The sequence below is a fragment of the Anthonomus grandis genome, chromosome 16, assembly GCF_022605725.1.
Source record: "Anthonomus grandis grandis chromosome 16, icAntGran1.3, whole genome shotgun sequence".
Taxonomy (NCBI): domain Eukaryota; kingdom Metazoa; phylum Arthropoda; class Insecta; order Coleoptera; family Curculionidae; genus Anthonomus; species Anthonomus grandis.
In genome coordinates this window covers 9,300,974-9,321,541 of record NC_065561.1, presented here as the reverse complement: position 1 = coordinate 9,321,541, position 20,568 = coordinate 9,300,974, and the positions used below count along the sequence as shown (strand labels likewise).

The following is a 20,568-nucleotide window of genomic DNA, read 5'->3' as shown; positions in this document are numbered from 1 at the left end:
ACAAGTAATATTTTATTTACAGACGAGTCATCTTTTTCTCTTTTAGTTCGACATAATTCTTCGACATAAAAGTCGTGAGATATTGGTCTCGGCAAAATCTACATTTGAGTGTACCATTACGAACTCAATACCCGCAAAAGGTAAATGTTTGGGCTGGTATTTTAGCCAATCACTTTGTAGGCCCTTTTTTTATTGATGGTACCTTAAACTCTGAGAGATATTTACTTTTATTGCAACAAAATATTATACCCGCTGTACGAAACTTGGATGTTAATTTTGAGGAAATTTGGTTTCAATAAGACGGATGTCCCGCTCACAACGCTAGACAAGTGCACGACAATTTAACAAACACTTTTCCTGAACGGCTTATTTCCACAAGAGGTACCATACAATGGCCTCCGCGATCTCCAGATCTGACGCCTTGCGACTACTTCTTATGGGGCTATTTGACGGAAATTCTTTACCAACACCGACATGAAAGAGCCATTAATTTGGACGAATTGCGACTTAGAATTATTAATATTTCTAGGTCCATTACACCTGAAATGTTAGCCAATGTACGTAGAGAATTTTACGACAGGTTGGGATACTGTGAAGCCCAACAAGGAGGTGTATTTGAACACCTTATTAAATAATCCATTTAATTAGAATTATTATTTTGTTTAAGAGTTATTTTTCATTTTATTTTAGAATATTGTATTTAGTTTTCACCAAAGGTTTTTAAGATTTGAGCATATTAAAGTTGTTTTTTTGAGTTGCGATTATGAGCACGTTAAAAAATAACAGAAATTTTTATCTTTCGTGTGCGCGTAAAATTCCAATACTTGATTCGAGGGTAACCTACCCATCTCCAAGCGTTTGCTAAACATCACTAGGAGCAAGCCGAAATTAAATTCACATTGCGAGCGGTACGGAGAATCGGCGTCGCTATCGGTAGGAGGTTACCGATGCAGTCGTTCTCTGTCTACTCTCTATCTATTGGGTCTAATATATTAAAACTCAATCCGTAAGATTCAACTCGCCAAACGTGTATATGAAATCAAAGCACTGTTAAACGAAATACAAAATAAAAAAACATCTGTGATTTATGGACTGTGCATCAGAGTTTTGCAGAGTTTACCTGATAAAGCTCTGGGCTCAATGGTTCATGCTATAAATGTTTCTTTTGATACTGCAACATTTCCAAGTAATCTTAAGGTTTCCCTTGTGACACCTCTCTTTAAAGGTTGCAAACCAAATGACCCCATAAATTACAGACCAATTTTACTTTTGCCCTGCCTGTCTAAGGTTATTGAGAAACTGGTCAAAGTAAGAATGGTAGCTTTCCTAACTAAAAATAACATATTAAGTGAATGTCAATTTGGTTTTCGAGAGCGCACTAGCACTAGTGTTGCAATGTTTGCATTCCTGGAGAGATTATACTTGAGCTTGAATGATGGTCAGTTTGCTGCAGCGGTATTTTGTGACTTCTCTAAAGCGTTTGACTGTGTCAACCATGGAATACTGCTCGTAAGCTTTCTAGATATGGGTTTAGGGGAGTTGCTTTAGAATGGTTTAAATCTTTTTTGTCAGACAGAAAACAATCTGTTTGGACAAATGGCACTTTGTCTGAACTTTTGTGTAGTGAGCCATGTAGTTCCTCAGGGTTCTCGGTCTCATTTTATTTCTATTATATATAAATGACCTGGCGTCTCTCCAGATAAGAAGATTCTTCACTATTTTTGCAGATGACACCACCATCTTATGGGCAGACAATAATAAAAGCATTGACAAAAACAATTTCTGAAGATTTATTAATGGTTAAACAGTGCTGTGCTGCTAATCTGTTGTCTTTAAATATAGATAAGACTAATTTGTTAAGTTTTAAGTTTGTATGTTTAGACCAGTTAATGATTCTCAACAAAGAATTGGAAGTGAATAATTTCAACAGATTTCTTGGAATTGTTATTGATGATAAACTGGAGTTTTGTGACCATACATCAGCATTGAGGGAAAAACTGGCTAGAGGATGTTATGCTGTTAGAGTGATTTCAAATAAAGTGGGATTGGAATCTGCAAAATCGGTCTACTTTTCTTTGATTGAAAGTCACCTACGATACGGAATAGCATTTTGGGATTGCTGCAGTCAAGGGCTTTTCAACTCTGTGTTTGTTTTGCAAAAAACATTCTTTAGATATGTGTCATAAATCTCCACATGACTCATGTAGACCCCTATTTAAAGATACTTACCTTATGTTGCTTGTTTATTGTGGAGTCTGCTTGCTTAATATATAAAAAATATAAATCGTATCTTGTAAATAAAAATTCCAAGTTTTTTGTTTTGTGTTTCTATTCCCTTTTAGTATCTCCTGATGATGGACACCACTGTATCCGAAACATGTCGGGAATTAATATAAAAAACTGAATGTTTAATAAATAAGTGGAGGAAGACTGCAGGACTTTCATTTTAGCATACTTTCATACTTTCAATCTTTCAGAATATCTTTCTTGGATTGCTTTGGACCTTAAATAATAATTATACAGAATATTCTCCTTAATATTTTGTTTTTTATTTCATAAGAATATTCCCATTAGTTCCTCGGATTTTTAACTTCAAAGTAAGAGGTTAACTTGATGATGCAAACCATATGTTTAAACATCACTACTAAGACCAGTAGTTCTGAAATTTTATCTTAAATTAATTTAGACCTTAAGCAACACTTATTAGAGATTATTTATCGGCACATTATATTGGCTTCTCAAAACATTACAATACCATGAAAATGTTTTGAGAAACCAATATCCTTTGAAATATTTCGTAAACAAGCAACAACAGATAATATTATACAATATTATTCAATATCACCGTCCTCACATAAATTTGCTGCTTTCCATCCTTTGTTTTACAGACTTTTTAATCCCACTTTCTCGTGAAGTTTTTAAAAAGAATTCCTTATCATTAAACAATTAGTAGTCAGTAACTTTTTCCCGCTTAAACCTATACATAAAATGTATTTTCAGTATAAATCATCAAGTATAAATTATCATTTAATTTTATCAAACAACAAACAAACTATATCAAAACTTTTAGGTCGTTTACTTATTTTGAACCAATTTCGTCGCAACTATGTCGCCTTTTTTCTCCCTTTGGCATAACCCCAGCTTTTAAAACCAATAATACATTAAAAAGACATCTAATTTAAACTAAAGATAAACTACCCCCGCTATCTTCTCCAGGAGTTTATGAGATTAGGTGTAAAGAGTGCCCTGCAGTGTACGTCGGCCAGTCTGGTAGGAAGATTTCCACTAGGATTAGTGAACACAAGGCCCAATATAATAAATTTAAAAATACCGATATCACAGTCACCAGATCGGCTTTTGCTAATCACCTCCTCGACTCCAAACATAAATTTCCTGACAGCCAAAATATAAAAATACTTTATCAGTGCAATAAAAGTAAAAAACTAGACTTGTTGGAGACAATGGAAATTAGCAAAGCCTTTAAAAGCCCAGATTTATCTTGTGTTAATGAAAGGTTTGAATTTGATGGCCACCTAGTTTTTTAGTAACCTTAAATAGTTCTAGACTCTCAAATGATGGTTAGATTTCTGAAATGTATAAGGTGATTTAATTGTTTAGTTGAGTTCTTTGTACATAGATAGTGCCACTTTATTGTAAGCTTTGTTTATTTATATGTTAGGTGTTTTGTGTATGTTATGGTAAGGTTTTTTTTGAATTTTCCTTTTTTCGGGTTACATCATCTTAATTATTATTTAGTAGATGGAAAAATAATCAAGAGTCAACTGGCTTTGTTTAAGAGTAAGCTTTAATAGGGCTATAAACTTGTTCATGGGGTTGTTAGTTAGGTTGCAAAAATTATTGGAATAAATAATCTGGTTTGTTGATTTTAAAGGATATTTGCCCTCTCACACACTCTGGTTTGTAAAATTCATTGGTTTTTAGAATTCTTTCAGCTTCAATTATAAGTTGTTCAGAAACATAATTTGAATCAAGATGTGGTAAGTTGAACTTTAGCCCCATATTTAAAAGATGTATTTCCTGGTTAGAAAGAGCACTATTGGACAAGTTGAGAATACGAGGATAAAATTTATGGGGTTCGGTACTGATCTTATAGGAATTCGAAAAGTTGTTATTTTGTTTATGCTTTAAACTATGCAGTTTTTTGTTCAAAATTATAAAATGTTCCTTACCCTTTCTACGTACATGTTGAATTATATAAACCAACAAAATATCAAACTCAATGTTGTGTAGCTGCTTAGAAATTAAAGAATATAAAAACATAAGTTTCTGGTCTATGGAGTTTAAATTAGAGTAATGGTTGCGAATTTCTTGACGTATCCAGGTTTTTTTGGCAATATTTAGTGCTTTACTGGGGCTTCTTGATATAGAGTTGGTTCTAATATTTATATAGTTTGGTGTCAGGTTGTTTCTAAGGCATTCATTGTTAAACCAAATCTTCTGGCGTGTCCTGTTTTTCGATATGTTCAAGCTTCTGTATTTACGGACTTGGTAAGCTAGACTGGCAGATTTAATAGTAGAATAGAAGTCCATATTTTGTAGGAGAATGCGTATATAAAGATTACAAATAGGGGAAGTCTTTATCTCCAAGAAAAATGCATGTAGGTCACTTAGGTAAATGTATTATGCATCATCAGATACTAAAATAAAATACAGGTAATTCAGGACAATTTTAAAAAAGACCTTATTCGATATAACAATATAGATTTAGAACTTACCAGAACATTACAAAAAACATATACGTTCATCAAATAAAACAAAAGCTACCCGTTATCGGGAAAAAAAAACAACAATAAATAAAAGAATTAAAATTAAAAACATAGTACAATAAGGACATCTACGATTCAAAATATAAAATTTATACTTAGGACGATACAGATTTCTACATATTAAAAGAAGGTACTATAAGGAACTATTGTAAATTAGCGTTGCGTTAAAGAAAAGATTTTAAATTTTGACTAATACAAATGTTATAAGATGAAAGAGTTAAAAACAATGAAGGTAAAAGTTATTTTCTAGGGCTAATTGAATGAAAAAAAAGCGTAAACTGTCAAACTTAGTTTGCTCATTAATGCATGTGCAGTCTGGGGGGTTTATGGCCCTTTATTTCAAATGCTTCCAACAAGTCCAATTGTAACCCTTTCTCACAAACATGCAGAACCTCAGTGTTAGGTCCCGGATCAAAATTATGCCCAGACTCTAATATGTGGTTCCCAAAAGAAGAATTGGTATTGTTAATAAAAGTATTTTTATTTCGCGTGACTCTGACTTCAATTTTCCTTCCGCTTTGGCCGACATAACAGATATCACATAATGGGTGGGAACAAGTTAACTTGTAAACTCCAGATCGCTGTGTTATCGGTATTTTATCTTTAGTGTTTACTAAATGTTTTGCCAAGTTGTTTTTGGTTTTAAAACAAATATTAGAATTAGTGACAAATTCATTGTACTTAAAACACTGTGCGACACTAGAAGAGACGTTGCCAAAGTAAGTAATAGATCGATAAGATCCGTCGGTGTTGGGTTTACTGAGTAATGGTTTATTAAGTTTTTTGAAAAAATGTTTGTTGTATAGCTTCTTAATAACATTTATAGGATATCCATTGTTTCGAGCGATTTGTAAAATTATATTATATTCTTTTTTGAAATTAATATCGTTTAGTGGAATATTGAACAATCTATGAAAAAAACAATTAAAAGCGGCAAATTTTTGGCTAAAGGGATGATTAGAGGTAAAGGGTATTACTGTATCATAGGATATAATTAGTTTTTATATTTAAAGGCTTGATTTTTTGTCATGTTATATTTTATATTATTTTTGTGATGTTACTCTCAGAAAATTTTAACTCATTTCGTCTTGAATTAATTAAATTTTGTGTTATTATTGTTTATGCTAGTACGTTGAAGTTAGTAGTGTTTTTTTTTATTATGTGTTGGGAATATGTCAATTTATGTTCATGTTTTATATTATAAGTAGCTTTATCAACAAATACCATGTATTTATGATAATAGAGCATATTTTGAATTTGAAGTGTTGCATTTTGTGTATATTATAAACGTACTGGAGTTTGCTTTGTTAGGTAGGCACGCCGGCGAAATTTAAAAAAAAATATATATTTTTTTCATAACTTCAATTAGTTATAACTATGAGCATTTTTAAAAGGATTAAGTTTAGTTCGGATCTTAGACCATATAAGGAAAGTTTAAAATATGTATCCTTCCTCTCTTGCAATTTTTTGGGGAATTTTGAATTTTAGCTAAATATTATTAAAGTCTCTATAATTTACCTCTCAGGAGTGAAGGGTTTCAATCAACAGAAACAAAGTTAAAAAGCCTCAAAGTTATCAAAATTATTTGTTTTTAGTTATATTTTTGGAACATTGCGGTGCATTTGTTATAAAATATTTATTTCCAGTATCTTATTTCTTTGAAATTTTAACTTTTATTTATAACTTTGGCATCCTCTAACTTTGTCACCTAATTTTTTCTTCTATAAATTTTGCTGTACAACTTGCGGTTTTATTAAAAAAACGAAAAAGGGGAGGGATACATATATTCATGTTAAAGCTTTCCCCATAGACCACCAACGACTGACTAAAAACTTTCGCGAAAAACTTTTTCTAAAAACTAACCAATTTAAAATTTCAAAAGTCAGCTCAAAAATTCCTTACTTTAATAGTCATTCCGTACAAATCAATCACTCCCCAAACAGTAGTCGGAACCCTTTGAGCAGCAACTCCTTGATCCAGCCCATTGATGAAATAATGCAAATTTCCATCTGCCTTCCTCATCATTCCCACCCTATCTCCTTCACTTAACTCGTCTAGGTTAAATTCTCCATATTCCCTTCTGGTACCTTTACCGTTAGTCAAAATACCACAACCTGACATCATGATGGTACCACTACGCATGTTTGTCATGGTTGCGGGGAAGGTGAGGGTATTTGGATTATGGGTTGTTATTCCCATCTATAGTAAAGAAATATTAATGTCATAAATGATTAATAACAAAGTGTTTCTGCAATGTATCCGCTGTTGTAAAATCTAAATTTTTTGACCGATTTCAATAATTCTTTTTTTGTTGGATTTGTATCAAAAACCTGCATCCTTATTACCAAGAAGTAATATTGTATGTTGGTTTTTAGGCAACAATTATGGCGCCTACGAAGTTTACGAGCTCATTTCTTAAATTAAAAAGTTCTAGTAGATATTTTTTCTTTAATTTATATTCAACGAGACAAAAACGGATTATTATTAGAAATCACTTGAAATACATAATTTCGAATTTTCACAGTACTAATATACCTCAACGCGCAAGAAGATAAATTTTTTAATATAATATTTTATTTGGATATAAACATCCATAATAATTGTTTGTAATCAAATTCATATATCATGAAAGATAATAATCATATATAAAAACATAGCTAATAAGTAATCATAAAATATGTACAAGAAAAAAAGCACAAGAGGTGCATTAACTAAATAGGTTTGCAATATTATTTGACAATATTTTTTTAAAACTTACGAGAAGACATGTTAAAGAGATCTCCAGACTCAAATGGATCAAGTTAAACCAAGAGCATGCTTTGTATAAAGGCTCTTGCTTTGCTAAATTTGTGCTACATGTTTGTAAGTAAAAAAATGTTTTGTCTTCTAATATTAATGTAAGGCACTACAAAGTGTAAAGCTGCTAGCAATTCCGGGCAGTTAATACGACCATTACACAGTTTGAAAAGAAAAAGCAATCCTGCACAAATGGTTTTAATAATAATAATAATAATAATAATAATAATAGACAGTTTATATTTCCTCATAAGATATTACATATGCTCACTCATAGATATAAATAAGTTTACAATATAAATACAAAGAAAAAGAAATCCATCAGTGTGTATTAGTTCAGCATGTAACTGTAAAGAGGAAATAAAGGTCATGTTTCAGCTACCCTCAGAAGAAGGAGCTGTTAAGACCTTGAATATTACACTTATAATTAAAAAAAAAAAAAAATATCGCGAACCGCATTATAAACTGTACGAGTAGCATGCATACCCGACATCCATAACTAACCGAAAAGAAAAAAAATCTAAATTATCCTAGCTTACTTATTACTTACTAATAGGAGGCAGGAAAGGAGGAACGAGGGGTACAGGTATATTAACTATATTTCTGTTGTAGATTCTTATAGTAGAGAAAAATATACATGTAAAAATTTATATTTCCAAAGGCGCGCCAGATCCAAACACGGAATCCCGACACAAAAGAGAGCAAAACCAGGGCGACTGATTTACCAGAGATGTCAGTATTAAAAAGAAATAACATAAATTATTTCAATGCATTAAATATTAGTTTGTTTAGATGAAAGAACCATTTTTATTGATTTTTTAAAAACCGATGTAGATTTAGAAAAATCCCAAATTTTGTATTTATTAATTTTGGACACAATATTGTAAGAAAATGACTTTTTAAAGATTTCTTTCTTATGTAAAGGTATAGACCAAAGGTCATGTCTGCGAATATTTATATTGTGAACGTCAGTACGGTATCTGAGCTTATTATAGAGATATGGTGGTGCTTTAAATTTTATTATCTTATAAAAAAAACATATGGAGTGCAACTCTCGGCGATTTAACATATTAAGCCATTTAAGATCGACTAATTTATGTGATACCCTTTCCCTACGTCTAATTCCACAAATAAACCTTATGCACGAGTTCTGCAATTTTTGCAGAGTTAGCGCAGTCTAAAAATGGTCCATATACTGTATCTGCATAATTAAAATGGGATAGAATTAATGAGTCGCATAAATTTTTTTTTGTTTCTTTTGACAAATAAGATCTATGCTTGTAAAGTTTTTTTAGCATTGAAAATCCTTTCTTAAGACAACTTGTAATGTGATCTGTGAACTTTAGCTTGACGTCTATGATTAGGCCTAAAGTTTTAGTTGAGACATTAAAAGGGATAAGTTCTCCATTAAGAATTAGCTGGACATGATCCAAAACCGCCCTTCTGCTATTATCACCACAAAATAACATTGCCACGCTCTTGACTGGATTCAATTTAAGAGAATGATCTGTCGAGACTCTATTTACTAGAGCAAGGTCAGCATTCAAACAAAAATTAGCTCTTTCAATATTACTAGCATTAAATGACAAATATAATTGTGTCGTCGGCGTAGAGATGGTATTTACAGAATTGCAATTTATCCATAAAAGCCGACGTAAAAATGCTATACAACAAAGGACCCAGAATGCTACCCTGTGGGACGCCAGACCTTACTATTGCCACCCTAGACTTATCTTCTCCAATTAAAACTCGTTGTATTCTATCACTTAAAAAAGATAAAATTAATTTAGTAGCTGTAGTATTAAAACCGAAATAATGTAAAATATTAATCAAAAGTTCGTGATTTAGCATATCAAATGCTTTAGAGCAATCAAGCTGTATTAAAATCATTGCATCACCCCTGTCCAAACTGGTGACAACCTCATCAGTAACGTCAGTAAGAGCGGTAACACAGCTAAATCCCTTTCGAAATCCCGACTTTTTTTGTAATATAATATTCTTATCAGTAACATAGGCGGTAATTTGTTTTTCCACTACTTTTTCCAAGATTTTTGAAAGGGCTGGTAAAATTAAAATTGATCTAAGTTCGCCATAATTTAAGGGATTATTTTTTTTAGTAAGTGGCAAAATAAAAGCAGATTTCCAAGATTTTGGAAAGTACGAGTTTAACAAACAACTATTTATAATATGGGTAATAAATGGTATTATAAATGGACAAAAAAGAATTATTAATGTTGTGTTTAAATTATCAGGCCCAAACGCCTTAGATTTAAGTTTAATAATTAAATTTGATACTAAATTTTCATCCACTGGTGTAAAACAAATAATGGTGGAAACTTCTGATTAGATTTATAGAAATTGAAGGTTTCTTTTGTCGGAGGAGTAATATTAGAAGTTAAATGACTGAACCAGTCGTTAAGTTCATCGACTTTTTTTAGATGTTCGGGAATTTGTCTAGATTTGTAATTTATTATATTCAGTTTATAAAGCTCCTTCCATTTGTCTCGAGTAGTGCAGTTTTGAGATTTGTTATTTAAATAAGCCTTTTTTTCATTACGTACGGCGGTGGTGGTAAAATTTCTTATCTGCTTATAATAGTTCCAATGTTCCAAATTTCTTGTTTTTCGAAAGCGCATTAAAGCCCGATTTCTGTGTTGCTTTATTATTTTTATATTATCAGTAATCCATGGACAGTAAGGTCTATTTTTACAAGTTTTAACAGTAAGAGATGCGTGAATATCTAGTATATTAAGCATATAATTAGTAAGTATAGACACCTTTTCATCAATATCTTCAGTATCATAAATTTGATGCAAGGGTGCACCTTCTAGATCAATCTGAAAATTATCAAAGTTAATTCGTGTCAAAGGTCTGTAAGAAAACATATTGTTTTCCTTATTTAATTTATTTAGTTTTAGATTACAGTATGTTAAAAAATTGTCCGATATATGTATATTTATAATACCAGAGTCAACTAAATTATCCGAATTATAGCATATTAGATCGAGGAGAGTTAACGAACCATTAGAGACTCTCGTTGGTTCAGAAATATACTGTTTTAAATCAAAAGTATCAAGAATCCCATTTAAGTCATCAACCCTACTCGACTCCAACTTAAGCATGTCTACGTTAAAGTCCCCAAAACATAAAATTTTATCACATAATGTGTTAAGATTTATTAAAGTGTCCTTAAACATTGACAAAAATTCACTATAATTTCCCCTTGGCGGCCTATAAATAACTCCAACTATAATTATTTCATTCTCAATCTTTACTTTAACCCATAAATGCTCGATTGCATCAGCACACTCGCGATATATAATTGAGTAATTCAATGTGTTGTGGATATATAAACCAACCCCACCACCTCTAGTGTATCGATCTTGCCTTTCAAAGTTGTAGTTTTCAATGAAAGTAGCCTGATCGTCAATGCCCTGAAACAACCAGCTCTCCGTTATGCCAATAACACCGTAGTCCTGGCCCGCCACATGATTCTTAAGAATATCAAAGTTATTAAGAAGTGATCTGACATTAACATGAGCACACAACATAAATTCAACAAATTATAATATAAGTTATAAGGGAGTGGTAAGAAAAGGATCGGATGGGATATATAATATTAAAACAAAGGAAAGCCTCCTAGGAGAAAAAAATAATCTAAAACCACTGTAGTGTAGTAAACGTTAATCCTACTTAAGTGCATCAGTGCATCATCTGATGAAGGGAAAGCATATTGAATATGCTGAGTAACAAGTGCTGATCGTATCCTTGTGGACTTCTACTACCCCGAAAGTCCATCAGTTTTAAAAGCGATATGTTTCAGAAATGTACTTTAAACCGATTCAAGTCTAACAATGTGAACAGTATAGTTTGGATACCAGAGTGGGGCCGCATAAAGTAATCGGGATCTTATTAGGGAATTAAATAAGATGATTCTACTTGATATATTAGTGAAGTTGTAGTATAATAATAGAGGCTTTAAATTATATAATATTATTTAGAATTAAGTTTATCATATAGTAGGCTATTTATGTTATTTAGCATATAGTAGGTACCTACATACGTAATATTTTAAGTTACTATAATTACATATATATGTCAATAGCTTAGTCGGAGTTCATGTCAGTTCATTCGCAGAAGTATGTCAAATAATGTAAAAATATGTTTATTAATAATTGTTTTATGTGTAATAGTTTAGTTAAGCAATTTTGGATTCTTTGTACAAAAATATTAAATTAAAATATAGAGGTCAACAGTTGGTTATCATGGTAAATTTTTAAAACTTTTACTAGATACAGGTGCCAGTGTTAGCGTAATTTTTAAAAATCATATTGATAAATTTGAAAGCGTTAATTATTCAGAAAGAATTAAAATAAATGGAATTTCTGGTTCTCTTATTTCGCAAGGCTCAGCAAACGTATGTTTCAATGTAAATAATACAAATGTATGCCACACATTTTTGCTAATTGATGCATTTGATAATAATATTCATGGTGTCATAGGTTTAGATTTTTTCTTTAAATTCTTTGCCACTATAGATTTTGAAAAGTTTGTATTTTCTTTCTATTACAGTGACAATATTATAAAAATACCTATGCAAAGTGAATATAAGATGTTGACTTTAATTCCAAAATTAACTGAAATAATAAAATATTTTAATGTCGAGAATAACCATAAAGATTATGTTGTTTTTGCAGATGAAGCGAGTGAAGGTATTTTTATAGCGAGTGCATAGTTCGCCCTGAATCGAATATGATACCGGTAAAATTTTTTAACGTAAATGACCAGGATATTATTAAAAAAAATTTAAACCCAAAATTGATTTACTTGAAAATTATGATTTATGTAATTTTGGAGATAGCGATAATTTTTCCGTTAGTAGAGTAGAAAAATTATTAGAATTAATTTAAATCATTTAAATGAAAAAGAAAAATTTGCTTTACAAAGGATATGTGCTAAATATTCTGACGTATTCCTTTTAGAAAACGATCCGTTAACCACCATTAATATATATAAACAAAAAATTAATTTAAAACCAAATGCTTTTCCTGTATACAAAAAACAGTATCGGTTTTTACCTTTTTCTCAAAAAGAAGAAATAGATAAACAAATTAATAAAATGTTACAGGATGGTATTATTGAAGAAGCAAGATCTGAGTGGTCTTCACCTGTCTTGCTAGTTCCAAAAAAGTTGACAATAATGGCAACAATAGTTTTAGGGTGGTAATAGATTATCGAGCTTGTAATTCTCAGTTACGGGATGAGAAATGGCCCTTACCCTGTATAACTAATATTCTTCATTCCTTATCTGGTGCAACTTATTTTTCACATTTAGATCTGTCACAAAGTTATCATTAAGTAGAACTAGATAAAGCTAGTAGGCCATACACAGCATTTACAGTAGGCAGTAAAGGACAATACCAAATGACTCGTCTTCCTGTGGGTTTAAAAATAAGCCCTAGCGCTTTCTCCAGAGCAATGACGATAGCGATGTCCGGTTTAAATTATGATCGATGTTTTGTTTATTTGGATGATCTTATTGTCTTCGGAAAAAATTTTTATGAGCATAATATAAATTTGGTAAAAGTACCCCAAAGGATGAGAGAGGTTAATTTAAAGTTAAACCCAAATAAATGTGATTTTCTTAAAAAGGGGCTTTTGTACTTAGGCCATATATTATCTTCAAAAGGGGTATTACCTGACTCTCAAAAAATAATAGCTATCCAGCATTATCCAGTACCAACGGATGCAAATGAAGCCAAAAGATTTGTCGCTTTCGCTAATTATTATAGAAAATATATTAAAAATTTTGCTGAAATTGCTGTACCTTTAAATTGGTTGTCGAGAAAAAATGTCCCATTCAAGTGGACGTCTGAATGTCAAAAATCTTTTGAAACAAAAAATGCTCTAGTTAACCCTCCTGTCTTGCAGTATCCGAACTTTTCTCCAGATAATACTTTCATTTTAAAGACTGATGCTTCCGGTTATAGTGTAGGTGCAGTACTCTGAAATAACGATGATATGCCTATAGCTTACGCGAGTAGAGCATTAAATAAAGCAGAAAAACAATATTCTACAATTGAAAAAGAGCTGTTAGCAATAGTCTTTGGTATAAAACATTTTTCTTGTTACTTGTATGGTAGGAAATTTATTATTTATACCAATCATGGCCCATTGGTGTATCTGTTTGGAATGGCTAATCCTTCTAGTAGGCTTACAAAGTTTAGGTTACTTACAGAGGAATATGACTTCGAAATAAGATCTGCTATTAAAAGTAAAAGTAATGTAGCCGCTGATACATTATCGCGGATACAGTTTCTTGTGATGAATTAAAAAATATGTCGAAAACCGTCGAAGATACGATATTTGCCATAACAAGACAACAAAGTAAAAATATAAATCGTGCGGATGGGGATGAGAACGATTTTAATAGTTCTTTAAACGACAGGCTTGATGACCCGGGAATTGTGGAATTGTTAAAACGTCCAAAAGACTCATATGAATTAAGTTTAAATAATTACTTTTAACTAACAATTCTGGTAATAAAAAAGATCCAATTTTTAACGGTCCATATATTGTGGTTGAAGACAAATCTCCCAATGTTTTAATTAAGATAGGTAAATTAGTCGAGGTTCATAAAAATAGGACAAAATTGTTTTATGATAAGTAGGCTTAACATTTTTTTTTCTCATTTTTTTTTTTTATTTTTTTAAGGAGGTGTAGTATCATAATAGAGGCTTTAAATTATATAATATTATTTAGAATTAAGTTTATCATATAGTAGGTTATTTATGTTATTTAGCATATAGTAGGTACCTACATACGTAATATTTTTTAGTAGTTTTTTAGAAGTTACTATAATTACATATATTAGTCAATAGCTTAGTCAGGGTTCATGTCAGTTCATTTGCAGAAGTATGTCAAATAATGTAAAAATATGTTTATAATTAATAATTGTTTTATGTGTTATAGTTTAGCTAAACAATTTTGGATTCTACATTCTTCGTACAAAATTATTAAATTAAAATATAGACTTATTTTAGGCATGAGAGAATGTTTTAATGAAATAAAATGTTTTAATAAAATCATAATTAAAATTATCAAAATTCATCAAAATTAATAAATTTAAATAACATGTTTTAATAAAATCTAATTAAACCTCCCGTTATCACAAAGTCTGTTGTAGCTCTTATAATAAAACCAAGAGTTTTTAAAGATGACTTTATGATGTTATCTATATGATTGCAAAAATTAAGCTTTTTGTCAATAGTGACACCCAAATCACGAACATAATCACAGTTAGAAAGAATTGTACCATTTAATGTATAGTCGAAGCTAATTTCATTTTTCATCAAAGAAATTGACATCTTTTTTTAATATACATAATTTTTCAATATTAAGAGGAAGGCTATAAATCTTGCACCAGTTGTAGATTAAATAAATAAAATTTTGGAGAGGCGATCAGTCTTCCCAATTAGTTACAATGCGAAATAGCTTTAGGTCATCAGCAAACAGAAGACCATTGCTTAAAATGTTAACAGATATGTCATTAATAAAAATGGAAAACAAAAAAGGAGCAAGATTGCTACCCTGGGGAGCACCGCTATATGCTTTATAAATATATAACCTAAATCCATTATACTCTAAAAACTGGTTCACACATCTGCCAGATAGGAAGTAAAAAATTCTACAAGACTAGAATGAAAACAAAGCCTGATAAATTTCTGAGCAAGAAGTACATGGTCCATATTATCAAAGGCTTTGGCGAAGTCCGTCTAAATTACGTTTAGTTGACATTTATTATTTATAGCCTCATATGCAGTCTGAATAAATGATGTTAAGTTAGTTACTGTTGATCTAGACTGACAGAAACCATGCTGGATTGGTAAAATTAAATCTCTTGATGAAAGACGCTATCACATATGCATATCTCAAAGAGTTTAGAAAAGTTTAATAGTGTAGAAATTGGAGATAGTTGTCCACCACGTTTTTTTCTCCCAATTTAAAGATGGGACAAATTTTGGAAAATTTGCAGTCTTTAGGAAAGGTGCTTGTACAAAGAGATAAGTTAAACATAGTACAGAGAGACCTCACAAATCCAGAGGCACACTCACGCAACAGATAAGATAAGATGACCATCAAAACAAGAAGTTTCTTTGTTTTTAAGTCTTTTAAGAGCATTTAGCACATCTGCATGAGTTTTAAATCTATTAAATTCTGAGAAAAGAAATCATCATTAAATAAGCTAAGAGAGGGTAGAGACTGAATAAATCACTACCGTAATATTTTAAGGCTAAAAATATGAAATAATAACATTATCAAAGAGTCCACATTGATTTTATACTAGCCTAAGCCGGCTCGTTCGGATGGAAGTAGAATGAATTATTGACTTTGTTCAAGTAGTACCGAATGACTCTATGGATCAACCTTCGTGTAATGTTATTATAAAATTGACGACGAATCATCGATTAAAACTATGCCTATAACCTTCCTAGGGCAAAAGTACATAAATGTGCATATTTTTGTATTATTGGCTTTGTATTACGGGCCGAGCGGAACATAGGAAAACCCGTGTAAATTTGAAGGGGGTCAATTATTGGCTTCCCTCTACATTTTATAGAAAAAATGTAAGATAACATTTTGAAGAGACCAATCTGGCAAACCCTTGTGCAAAGTTTCAAAAAATTTTAATAAGCGAATTTTGAATTATTCAATTAAATGTAATTGCAAAATTAGCAAATTTTCGGTTCAGGTAAAACCAAACGGGCACCAGTAAAATGAATATTGTCACTGACGTGAGGATAAGTGTCAATAAATCAGTGACAGTCGATATTTAAAAACAAATATGAATTATTCAATCGACGAAAAAATAGCCATAAATAAATGGCATTATGCGGGAAACAGTTTTAGAGCAGTATCTGAAATGTTTTCAGTTGATTTCCCCACCAATTCCGTCCATTTCAACTATTAAACCTATTGTCAATAAGTTCGAGTCCAAAGGTACCGTAATAAATAATTGTAAATGTTCAACTCAGGATATCGAAAATAGAGCCGAAGAAAGAGAGAACAGAGATCTTAATATTCTACTGAGTGTGGAGGAAAACAAGATGGTTAGTACGAGGGCTCAAGAGATGAATAAACATCATACAACGGTATTGCGCACACACAAAACACAAATATTATTCGTATAAGTTCAAAAAACATCAAGAGCTGCAGGAAGGAGATGAAGAGCGAAGAATGGCATTTTGTTTTGAAATGATGGAAAGAGCAAATAATGATAGGAATTTTTTAACAAATATTTTTTTACCGATAAATGCACATTTACCCTCAACAATGAACCAAATGTTTAGAATTGGCGGTATTGGAGCCAAGACAATGAATATCGCTTTGTTCATACTCGGACAGAATATCCCCACAAAACAAATGTATTCGTGGGAATTATCGGACACCATATCATTGGATCCTTTTTTATGGACTACAACCTAACAGCTGAAACCTATTTGGACTTATTTCAAAATCAAATTGGACCCGCCTTGGAAGAAGTTGTTCAGGAAGATCAAATGAGCTGGTACCAAATGGATGGTTGCCCAGCCCATAATGCCCGTATGGTTAGAGAGTGCTTGGAAAATGCTTTTAACGGCAATATTATTGGTCCACGATACTATATACTTTGGCCAGCGAGGTCACCTGATCTTTCACCAAATGACTTCTTTTTGTGAGGTTATTTAAAAAGTGTCATTTATAAAAGTGTAAAATTTGAGAATCTAAACCAGTTACAAAACGCTATTTCGTTAGAATGTAATAAAATTTCCCAATACCGTAAAATGGGGTTATTTGGGACGTCGGGGTTATTTGGGACGCAACATCTCATGCTCTAATTTTGCTAGTGGCAACAACGCAAATATAAACATAACCTCAATTTAATGTTTTCGGTAGTTGAAGAGGAACAGGTTAATGAATAAATTACATTAATTCTTTCTAAATTGATGATAATTGAAATACGGCAAAAATAAGTGTTCAAAACTTTATCTGGAAAAGGTAGTCGAAAGGTAAATCCAAGTATTTTTTTTATTTAGTTTCGTGTGTTTTATAAATATTGCCAATATTGTTACCTGATTTTAGACTTTTTTTTTTAGTTTTTAAACTAAATTTTTCTATAAGGTCATGATTTTGGGTAACTTGGGACAACCATTGTCCCATGTAAGCCCGTGTCTCAAGTTACCCCATACTATTTAAGGTTTGTTCCAATCCATCAAAAAACCTCCCGAAACGGTCCCAAAAGTGTTTTCACACGAATGCGCAGTGATTATATGTTTTTTTATTAAACCACTGCGCATGCGCGTGACACTTTTGAGACCGTTTCAGGGCAGTTTTTTGATGGGTTGGAACAAACCTTTCATCTGTTTTGTTTTCAGGAATCAACATGCCAAGAAAATATATTCGCAAAGTAGGCTCTAAAAAAAATCATGACTTTGAAGAAAAAAATATAGAAAGTGCTATAGAAGACGTGCAATCTGGAATGTCCTGTAGAACAGCTTCTGAAAAAAGGAAGGTAACCAAATCAACTTTACAGAGAAGATGTACAAAGCAGAATTTAGGGAGTTATGGAAGACCTACAGTTTTGAAAAAAACGGAAGAAGACGAACTTATTAGAGGGCTAACCACAGCAGCTGAATGGGGATTTCACTTATTTCACTTTGAAATAAGGTGCATGGTGAAACGATATCTGGATATTAAGGGTGTCATAGAAAAAAAAACGATTTAAAGAAAATTTCCCTGGGCCCGATTGAATTTTATCATTTTTGCATCGACACAGAGGTGAGCTATCCACAAGATTATGTGAAAATATCAAATCATCTAGGGCAGAAGTGGATGAAAACGTGTTAAGGAAATATTTTCAAAATTTACCGGTTTCGCTTGAAGGAATTCGACCGTATCTAATAATAAACTATGATGAGACTAATCTGACCGATGACCCTGGGAAACAGAAGGCCATAGTTAGGCGAGGCTGTAAACGTCCCGAAAGAGTACTGGACTCTAGCAAAAGCAGCACTTCCGTAATGTTTGCAGGGACCGCATGCGGAAAGCTCTTACCATGTCGTTTACAAAGCTGAACATTTGTACGACACTTGGCGGCAAGGAGGTCCAAGAGGAACCAGGTATAACCGATCGAAGAGTGGTTGGTCTGACGGGGTTATTTTTGAAGATTGGTTCAGCAAGATTGCTCTAATACTTTCAAAAATATGACAGGGATGTTTCAAAAATGTTAATCGAACAACTTAGCTTCACATTTATCTATAAATGTGATCAACCTCTGCAAAGCATTTAATATTCGTTTTGTGTTACTCCCACCAAACAGTACACATATTTGTCAACCCCTAGATGTTGCTGTGTTTCGACCATTGAAGACTTATTGGAGGCAAGTGATTAATAAATGGAAAATGTCTCACAGAGGGTGTATTCCAAAAGATACGTTTCCCAGTCTATTAGCAGAGACACTAGAGAAACTAACATAACTATCGAGGAAAATTTAATAAGTGGATTTAGGGCAACAGGAATTTTCCCTCTTGATGAGGAGCAGGTATTGAAACGTATCACTCGAAAAGAACCAAGTGCTGATATAGTACCAGCACTTTATGGTCAGAAACTTTTGCTGATATGCTATCGCAAAGAAGGATAAACCAAAACCCCGAAAAGAAACGGAAAAAGAAATTAAAATTTCAACCAGGGCTAAGTGTAGCTTGCTCTAGCAATAGCAGTTCTAGCGGAGATGAGAGCAGTGGGAACGACGAATAGTTTTCATTGCACGATTCCGAATCCTTAGTTGGCCAGAGAGACTTTGACGATGTGGATATGGAGGAAAATTGGAAAGATTTGGACAATGTGGATATAAACGAAAACCGAGAAGATTTTGACCAAAGTAATATAGAGGAAAACATGAGATTAGTTGAACTACGAGATAAGAATCACCAGGAAAGAAATAATAACCAACAAAATAGACAAAAACAAATCATTGATAAGGAAATTAGAAAGGTAGGAATTTCAATCAACGATTTTGTTATTGCCAAATTTACCTTTTCAGCTTCAACAAAAAAGAAACTCGACAAATATTATATTCCACATGTCAAATCAATCCACGCTAAAGACATAAATCCGTTTTATGTCTTTAGCGGCCGCCATACATTTAATGAATTAGAAAATACAGATTGGTTACAATAAGGAGAACTCAAATAATGATCAATTTTTCTCGGTTTACAGAAAGTTTTTTTTGGTCTTGTGATATTTTTTTGTGTTTAGAGAACATTTTTTTAGTTTCTATTATTCCTTGCGATACAAATCGAAAGGCTGTGATTTTGAATTTATTTTTTTAGTTCCTTTTTGCTAATTACGATACAAGTCGTAGAGCTATGTTACAAGTATCTACCATTATTTTTTATTGCCTAGATATGCAATTTTGTAATAAATAAATAAATGAATTTATGAAATTCGTATTAACTCAGGGTTTCCTTTCCTCTAAATAATTATATAAGCAACAAAAAATCAACACAAATGTGTATTACATTCATATTTCTGCTGTCCCAAGTAACCACTGAGTAGTTTAACATGCGTTTTCGGCGTAAAACGGGTAGAGTCCCATTGGGGACGCACTCATTTGGGGTAGAACCCAATGGGTTACTTGAGACAGTAAATATAAATATATTTTTTGACAAATATTCTTACATTAGGAGTCATTTATGGTGCTATATAGTTTAAGTTCATATAAAAGAAATTTTTTACGAAGGGATGATCGCTTTTCCTCCCTACAAACTCTGATAAATTACCACATTATTGAAAAAATGAAAGTGAATTTGTCCCAAGTAACCCCATTTTACGGTATCAACTTAGTAACGTTAGAAATGAATTTTATGATCGGTTAGGATATTGTTTGGCTGTTAATGGGGGGTTGTTTGAACACTTGATTAATTGATGGTTTTATGTAATTCTC

The 20,568-nt window shown here is 32.0% G+C and overlaps 1 protein-coding gene across 1 annotated transcript in view; it reads right to left on the bottom strand.

Moving 5' to 3' along the window:
* Positions 1-20,568, bottom strand: part of LOC126745453 (neuralized-like protein 4) — a 121,609-nt gene that overhangs the window by 83,374 nt on the left and 17,667 nt on the right. The window contains exon 6 of the mRNA XM_050453311.1: positions 6,690-6,986. Within this exon, the coding sequence (XP_050309268.1) occupies positions 6,690-6,986 (297 nt within the window). The remainder of the gene's footprint in view (positions 1-6,689; positions 6,987-20,568) is intronic.